Source organism: Carlito syrichta, unplaced genomic scaffold, assembly GCF_000164805.1.
Source record: "Carlito syrichta isolate Samal-C Ts95f unplaced genomic scaffold, Tarsius_syrichta-2.0.1 Scaffold303640, whole genome shotgun sequence".
In the NCBI taxonomy this organism is placed as follows: Eukaryota; Metazoa; Chordata; class Mammalia; order Primates; family Tarsiidae; genus Carlito; species Carlito syrichta.
Window position 1 is genome coordinate 97,325 of NW_007247736.1, and position 7,707 is coordinate 105,031.

Sequence of the window (7,707 nt, forward strand, 5' to 3'; positions counted from 1 at the left end):
GAGGTTTTGCCAAGTTGCCCAGGCAGGTCTCAAACCCACGGCCTCAGGCAATCCACTCACCTCAGCCTCCTAAAGTGCTAGAATTACAGGCTGAGCCACGGAGCCCGGCTCCAAAATAGTCTTCTAAGAGGGACAGAGGAGAAATCAGAGTCAGAAGAGAGGGGCGTGATGATGGGAGCAGAAACGAGAGTGAATCACTTGGAAGATGGAATAAAGGCCACAAAGCAAGGAATTCAGATGCCACCAGAAGCTGAAAAAGGAAACACATTCTCCCTCAGAACCTCCAGTAGTCACCAGTCCTGTTGACATCTTGACCTTAGTCAAGTGAAACTGATTTTAGACTTCTGACCTCCAGAACTGTAAGATAATACATTTGTTGTTTTAAGTCACTAAGTTTGTGGTAATTTTGTACAATAGCAATAGGGAACAAACACACTGACTACACTGACAAAGCTTAAAAACAAGCCTTGGGCTGGAGGCAGTGGCTCAAACCTATAATCCCAGCACTTTGAGAGGCCGAGGTGAGAGGACTGCCTGAGCTCAGGGATTCAAGACTAGCGTGGGCAACTTGGTAAGACCTCGTCTCTACAATAAATCAAAAAATAAGCCAGGTATGGTAGTATGTACCTACAGTTCCAGCTACTCGGAAGAATCGCCTGAGCTCAGCAGGTCGAGGCTATGGTAGTCATGAGTGTGCCATTGCACTCCGGCCTGGGCAACAGAGTGAGACTCCAACTCAAAAAAAAAAAAAAAAAGCCTTGAAGGAACCAAATGGATTATAAGTAACTTCATTGCATCCCAGAACAAAGCCCAACAATATGTAAAAGAACACAAGCCAGGTGTGGTAGTGAGGGCCTGTAGTCCCGGCTACTAAGGAGGCTAATACAGGAGGATTACTTGAGCCCTCGAGTTCAAGGCTGCAGTGAGCTATGATGTACCACTGCACTCCAGTCTGGGTGACAGAGTAAGACTATGCCTCTAAAAAATAAATAGAATACAAAGCCAGGCACAGTGGTGCAAACCTGTAGTTCCAGCTACCCAGGAGACTGAGGTGGGAGGTTAGCTTGAACCCAGGAGTTCAAGGCTATGGTGTACTATGATAGTACCTGTGAACAACCACTGCACTCTAGGCCCAAACATTATAGCAAGACCCTGACTCTAAAAAATAACAATAACAAATAATAAATTCATTAAATAAAGAATACAGGCAGGGCGTGGTGGCTCAAGCCTGTAGTCCCAGCACTTTGGGAAGCCAAGGTGAGAGGATTGCCTGAGCCTAGGGGTTCGAGACCAGCCTGGGCAATTTGGTGAGACCTCATCTCTACAATAAATAAAAAAACTAGCCAGGCGTGGTAGCACCCATCTATAGTTCCAGCTACTTGGAAGGCTGAGGTGGAAGGATCACCTGAGCCCAGCGGGTCGAGGCTGCAGTGGCCATAAGCATGCCACTGTCCTCCAGCCTAGGCAATAGAGTGAGACTCTGACTCAAAAAAAGAGAATACAACAAAATCCAACATCCAACAACGTAAAATCCACAATGTCTAACACCTAGTAAGAAATTGCCAGGTATGCAAAGAAGCAGGAAAACATGATCCATAACCAGAAGAAAATTCAGTCAACAGAAACAGATTCAGAATGACACAGATGATAGAACTAGCAGATGTTAAGTGACTATTATGAACATACTCCATATGTTCAAGAAGAGAAATAATAAACATGAGAGAAATGGAAGATATACAAAAGATCCAAATTAAACTTCGAGATGAAACACAATATCTGAAATGAAAAATACACTGGATGAGATTAACAGCAGATTTGATATTACAGAAATAAAGACTAGTGAACTTGAAGATACAGTAATGTAAACTACACAAAATGAAATGGGGGGAAAGGACAAAAAATTAAGGGTGCATTAATGGCCTGCAGGACAATAGCTAGTAGCCTAATATATATGTAATGGGAGTCACGGGGGGAAAAAAAAGAAGAACCATTCTTCTTTTGAACTATTTGAAGAAATAATTGCCTAAAACTTTCCAAATTTGATGACAATGATAAACCCCAGCACTTTGGGAGGCTGAGGCAAGAGGATTGCTTGAACCCAGGAGCTCGAGACTAGCCTAGGCAACATAATGAGACCTCATCTCCACAAAAAATAAAAAACTTAAACTTAGCCAGGTGTGGTGGCATGCCCCTGTAGTCCCAGCTACTGGGGAGGCTGAGGTGGAAGGATCACCTGAGTCCAGGAGTCTGAGGTTGCAGTGAGCCACGATCATGCCGCTGTAGTCCAACCTGTGTGACAAAGTGAGACCTGACTTGTAGCTCAATAACCCCAAACATATCAAAATCTTTTTTTTTTTTTTTGAGTCAGAGTTTCACTCTGTCACCCAGGTGGGAGTGTAGTGGCACAATTATGGTTCATGTCAGCTTAATTTCCTAGGCTCAGGCTATCCTTCTGCGTCAGCCACCTGAGTAGCTAAGACTACCATGCCACCACACCCAGCTAATTTTTTTTTATTTCTTATAGAGATGAGGTCTCACTGTGTTGCCCAGGCTGGTCTCAAACTCTTGGACTCAAGCAATCCTCTCGCTTTGGCCTCCCAAAGTGCTTGGATTACAGGCTTGAGCCATCGTGCCTGGCAATAATCATTTTTAAAGCAGCCAGAAGAAAAATCACAGAAAAAAACATAAGGTCTACAGTCATAACACCCTGAATGTGCCCAATCTGGTGTGAGCTCGGAAGCTAAGCAGGGTCAGGCCTGGTTAGTACTTGGATGGAAGAGAAACATAAGGATGTCAGCAGACCTTGCATGAGTAATCATCTTTAAAGTACCGAAAGAAGAAAAGCTGTGAACCAACAGCATGTTGTACATGATAAACATGTACCATTTTGTCAAAAAAATTAAATAATTTTTGAAAACTGTGAACCTAGAATTCTATACTTAGCAAAAATATCTTCCCCCAAAATAAAGGCAAAATACTTTTCAGACAAACAAAAGTGGAAAGTACTCATCACCAATGAATCTGCATTACAAGAAATATGAAAGGAATTTCTCTAGGCAGAAGGAAAATATTACCAAAGGAAATCTGGATCACACAAAAGAATGAAAAGCACTGAAATGGCAATACGTGGGCAAATGTAAAAGCCTTTTCTTATTTAAAAAGTATCTTTAAAAGATTCCTATCCTACAGTCCAGCCCTTTCACTCCTAGGTATTTACCCAAGAAAAATGAAAATATACATCTACACAAATACCTGCTCGTGAATGTTCATAGCAGCTTTATTTGCTCCAATCAGAAACTGGAAAATTTCCAAATGTTCATCAGAATTTAATGGATATTTTGTAGATATCAATACAAAGGAACAGTATTATAAACAAGAAAAAACTATTGATACACATAAACATATAGATGAATCTCAAATAACTATACTGGAAAAAGCTAGATCAAAACAAAAATGTATATTCTATGGTTTCATATATAAAATTCTAGAAAATGCATATTAATCTGTAGGGATAAAAAGCAGATCAGCAGTTTCTAGGAAATAGGACAAAAGAGGGTAGAGAGGGATGGATTACAAATGGGCACGATTGGGGAGATGATAGATATGAGATTTTTTTTTTTTTTTTTTGAGTTGGAGTCTCACTCTGTCGCTCAGTCTGGAGTGCAGTGGCCGCTCCTGGCCACCACAGCCTCACCTGCTGCACTCCGGCGATCCTTCTGCCTCACCCCTCCGAGTAGCTGGAACTACAGGCGCGCACTACCACGCCCGGCTAATTTTTTGATTTATTGTAGAGATAAGGTCTCGCCAAGTTGCCCAGATGGGTCTCGAACCCGCGGGCTCAGGCAATCCACTCACCTCGGCCTCCCAAAGCGCTGGGATTGTAGGCAGAGCCACCGAGCTCGGCCTATATGAGATATTTTAATTGTGGTGGTGGCTCCACACTTGTATACAGATGGCAAAGTTCATCACATTGTATATTTTAAATAGGTTTGGCCAGGCTCAGTAGCTCAGCCTGTCCTGGGTTCGTGGGTTCGAGACTAACTCGGGCAACTCGGCGAGACCTCATCTCCACAATAAATCAAAAATTAGCTGGGCATGGTAGTGTGTGCCTGTAATTCTGGCTACTTGGAAGGCTGAGGCAAAAGGATACCCAGAGCCCAGCAGGTCGACACTGGGGTGGCCGGGAGCATGCCCCTGCACTCCGGCCTGGGCGACGGAGTGAGACTTCGACTCAAAAAAAAAACTATGCCAAGCACACCATGCCTTGACTCCAGTTCTTTCCAGTTACCTAAATATTGCTCTTCCTCACTCCTTACTCATTCACGAAACGTCTCTATCAGCTCTAATCCACTAGGAGTCCTTCCTTCTCTCCTGTGCCACAGCATTTAGCATCTGTATTGAGTTACCTTGCTTGTACACATCCCATCTGCCCAATTACATCTCAAGCTCCTCATTCATTCGATAAATATAAAGCAGCTACTTCAGGCCAAACTTTGTTCTAGGCACTGAGGATACAGTGGTGAAGCAGAAAGACAGGGTACCTGCCATCAGGGAGCTTAGTTTTCAGTGGATGAAGACATAAAAGTAAGTACAATATTTCATATATTAATAAACATTTTGGGGAAATGATAAAGCATAGGGAAAGACTGGGTGGGGTGGGAGCTACTTTATAAGCAGGATAGTCAGTGGAAGCCTCTTTCACAAGGTATGTTTAACAGAGACTTGGATGAGAAGAGGAACCAGCCAGAAGGTCATGGAAAAGAGCACTTCAGCCAAAGAGCACAACAAATGCAGAGACCCAGTTTCAGGAATAGAAATAGGTAGTGTGTGGGCTGGGCGCAGAAGCTTAAGCCTGTAATCCCAGCACTTTGGGAGGCTGAAGCGAGAGGATTGCCTGAGCCCACAGGTTCAAAGCCAGCCAGGGCAACCTGGCAAGATCTCATTTCTACAATAAATCAAAAAACTAGCTGGACGTGGTAGTACATGCCTGTAGTTCCAGCTACTTGGAAGGCTGAGGCAGAAGGATTGCCTAAGCCCAGTAGGTTAAGGCTGCGTTGGCCGTGAGCATGCCACTGTCCTCCAGCCTGGGCAACAGAGTGAGACGCCAACTCAAAAAAAAAAAAAAAAAATTAGCCAAGGTGTGGTGGTGTACACCTATAGTTTCAACTACTCAGGAGGATAAGATGGAAGAGCTCAGGAGGTCGAGACTGCAGTGAGCCATGATCATCGTGCCACTGCACTCTATCCTCGTGACAGAGACCCAAACGCAAAAAAAGAAGGGGCTTACTTAGATTCTATGGGTAACCAATAGTCTATACCTTCTCATAATTTAAGGGCAGGCAATAAAAAAATATTTGAGTAGCATTACCATTTACATATTTTAAAATGCCCACAGTTACTTTTTGATTCCAGTCATCTTACTGATGATTACTGGATGGCATCAATATTCCTTTCATTCCTTCAATAAACACTTCTTTAGTGCTGTCACCTAGCCTGGGCAACTGCTCACCCCTTTAATGAAGGTGGGTTTGTCCTTTACGCCAAAGTTCCAGAGCATGACATCTCCCCCTTTGGAACCCACAGCCACGGTGCTAGGGTGAGTTGGGTGCCACGCCAAGGATGTTGCCCTCCTGTCAAAGGGGGCGGCCTTTTGGAATATCCGGTAAGTATCCAGAGAGCGCACAAAGGACTGCTGAAGACTCTAACACAGAGAGAGAAGAATTCAGTTAAATTAAAGCCCAAGTCCTGGGTAAACTGCCAATCTCTGCCTCCTTCATAGATAAGCCTTAGGGTCCATTCATCCCACCAAAGGAAAACTAACTGCCTGGCCCCATGCACGAAAATATTTGCAATGTACAAGAACTAATCTTGGAAAGCAAAGGAGCAGAGAGCATTCCAGCTGGGATGTTTACAACATACAACTTTTTTACCTGGCTGAGTGCCCAGCAGGCCAGTCACCACAGTCTGGGTGATCTGACCACTCTGACAAACTGCAGAAAACCAAGCCTTCATCTAATTTTGGAGTATTCTATAGTAAAAAGGCATATGCAAACCCTTGAGCACTTCAGGCAAAAAATGCCTTACCTGCTGTAGTGATGGCCAGGCAGTCTCGCCCAGCTTGTGCTGGTGGAGAGCTCTGACGAGGTTGCGGCATAGTGGCGGGATCTCCAGGCTGGTCAACCCCACCCAAAGGCAGTCTGAGTCACATTTTCTGCTAGAACCTGCCAAGCAGAACACACATTTTCCCCTCTGATCTCACAAAAGATTCTTCTGCAGAAATCCCCAAAAGTAAGACTTTGTTTCATTCTGCATAGCCAATCTGTTTCATCACTTCCCAAAGCCTTTTCATGAACTGCTTCGTCTCACCCAAAACTAGAAATCACAAGTAGGGATTCAGCCCCTTCCCCAAAACACTCCCCAAACAGCAACTCTGAAGTGAAACTAAATACGATCTTGCAGGGTTCCTGATCGTGAAGTCAAAGAAACACACAAGAATAAAGTACACTGCAGAACCCTTCCCAGTTTGGGCTGCAAAATTGGAGATGGGATTGGGTGAGAATTTTTAAAATCACATAATGCACAATAAAAAGATCTTAGGGCCGCATAGTAGAAGTGACAGCTTAGAAAAAGAAGGAAGAGGAAGGTCTGGAATCGCTCTAAATTCACTATGGAGTGGTAAACCACATTAGACTAGGAATAAAGCAACTCTGGATCACCAAACTATATCTGAGGACTCAATCTCTATGGGTTCGACCTGTTGACAATCGATTTTCTTCTCATGAGCAAAAACTCCTTGGTCAGCAAGCCCCAGGTTTTGAATACCCCTTCTGCTCCTCCTGTTCCTGGGGCGTAACACAATCTCGGAGATCTTCGGGGTGTCTGGGCGCTTCTTGGGAGCCATCGCGTCCTCCGTGCGAAAGGGTCCCGTGCCCTATGCCGAGATCATGAAGCCCTGAGAAGCCCCAGGGGAGAACGAGGCGGGGACTAGGCAACTTCAGGGCCCCAGTAAACCTCAGAGAACCAGCAATCAAAGGGAGGGATCTCACAGCTGAAATCAGGGACATGCAGGTCCCAAACGTGACGATCGAAACACAGCCCACACAGCGCCAGGAAAGTTAGGGTTATTTTAAGCAGTCCTAAGTGTGAGAGACAGCCTGATCCCAAACAGTCCGTGTGACTGTGGTTAGGGAGCTCGTCAGTTTCTTCCAGCCACCTGGGGGCAGGGGCGGTTTAAGCCTAAACTCTCAGGTGTCAAGAGGACCTGCAGACAAAAAGCCCAGCCTGGGGCACCGGTGACCTGGGGCAGCCTCGGGAAGCTGGGAGTACCCATCTTCCTCTCCGGCCTCCTGCGTGAACACCCCAATGGCGGAAAAATTAAAGCAGCAGGCACAGGCAGTACCGGAGCCATTCGCACAGAGCTTCTTGGCCTCGCGCTCCAGCTCCCGGGGACTTCTGCTCCTCTTGTTCCTGGGGCGTAACACAATCTCGGAGGTCTTCTGGGTTTCTGGGCGCTTCTTGGGCGCCATCGCGTCCGCCGTGCGAAGGGATACCGTGCCCTACGCCGAGATCATGGAGGGAGAACTGAGAAGCCCCAGGGGAGAACGAGGCGGGGACTAGGCAACTTCAGGGCCGCAGGTAGCCCGGCGAAGCCAACTTCCCGCCAAACATGCCCAGGGCTTGTTCAAACCTGCATCGAGCTCCAGCCCC

General features: G+C 45.6%; 1 protein-coding gene across 3 annotated transcripts in view; it reads right to left on the reverse strand.

Moving 5' to 3' along the window:
* Positions 1–7,707, reverse strand: part of DDB2 (damage specific DNA binding protein 2) — a 23,700-nt gene extending 15,993 nt beyond the window's left edge. For 2 of the 3 annotated variants that reach the window (XM_021712757.1, XM_008058831.1), the window contains exons 1-3: positions 7,400–7,707; positions 6,085–6,221; positions 5,510–5,701 (exon numbers count right to left, since the gene is read on the reverse strand). In XM_021712757.1, coding sequence (XP_021568432.1) covers positions 5,510–5,701; positions 6,085–6,221; positions 7,400–7,526 — 456 coding nt within the window. In that variant the 5' untranslated portion in view covers positions 7,527–7,707. The remainder of the gene's footprint in view (positions 1–5,509; positions 5,702–6,084; positions 6,222–7,399) is intronic. The other variant, XM_008058832.2, reaches the window with a different exon arrangement.